At 38.3% G+C, this 908-nt stretch overlaps 1 protein-coding gene across 1 annotated transcript in view; it reads left to right on the top strand.

The window, feature by feature from the left end:
• Positions 1-908, top strand: part of LOC106871052 (zinc finger ZZ-type and EF-hand domain-containing protein 1) — a 75,675-nt gene that overhangs the window by 49,871 nt on the left and 24,896 nt on the right. Inside the window, exon 48 of the mRNA XM_052973449.1 lies at positions 550-715. Coding sequence (XP_052829409.1) covers positions 550-715 — 166 coding nt within the window. The remainder of the gene's footprint in view (positions 1-549; positions 716-908) is intronic.

The following is a 908-nucleotide window of genomic DNA, read 5'->3' as shown; positions in this document are numbered from 1 at the left end:
AAATGCTTAGTGGTATTTTGTCTGCTACTACTTTCTGTGTTCAAATTCCGCTGAGGTTGATTTTGCCTTTCGTCCTTTCGGGGTTGATGAATTAAGTACCAATGAAACACTGGGGTTGATATAATCGACTCATCCCCATCTCCTTCGAAATGGCTGCCCTTGTAGCAAAATTTGAAATCATTCCCAGAATTGCTGTGCTACAAGTGGTGACATTGTTGCTATTTACCTTGTCAACAAGTCATCTGATATTTTACTTTTGAAGATATATAAAATGAGATATCTTGCATAAAAAACAAGTAGGGCTTAATGACAGGAAAGGTAACGGGCTGTATAAATATGCTTCATTAACATATTCATCTAACCCATGCCAGCATGGAAAAATGGATGTGAAAACAAATGTCAAAGGTTCCTGGAACACCTTGGAGTGTATAAGTTTTTGTAACATGTTTTGAAGTGAAGAATTTTTTTTTATTGTAGTAGTAGTAGTAATACTGATATTTAATATTAATTTTGTTATTTTTTTCTTTTCTCTTTTTTTCTTCGTTTCAGGATATGGTGATTTTTATGTCCAAATTCTCGATGCTTCTGGAAATGCAGTTTGAATGCAACAGTTGCCAGAAGATCGTACACAGCCACTATAAATGCCTTCAGTGTTCTGCCCTTGATTTTTGTGCCTCGTGTATAACTGGAGGTTGGTATTCCATCATCAGAATGAGTGAGAGCTGAAGGTTTGCAAGATAAGGGCTGAGTGATAAGGGGGGAAACGCGTGGCTTAGTGGTTAGGGTGTCAGCTTCATGATTGTAAGATTGTGGTTTCGATTCCTGGACCGGACGACGCGTTGTGTTCTTGAGCAAAACACTTCATTTCACGTTGCTCCAGAAAAAAAAGGCAGCGATCTAGCAGAGGC

The sequence above is a fragment of the Octopus bimaculoides genome, chromosome 15, assembly GCF_001194135.2.
Source record: "Octopus bimaculoides isolate UCB-OBI-ISO-001 chromosome 15, ASM119413v2, whole genome shotgun sequence".
NCBI lineage: Eukaryota > Metazoa > Mollusca > Cephalopoda > Octopoda > Octopodidae > Octopus > Octopus bimaculoides.
The sequence above is the reverse complement of the archived record's forward strand: the minus strand, read 5'-3'. Positions and strand labels throughout refer to the sequence as shown.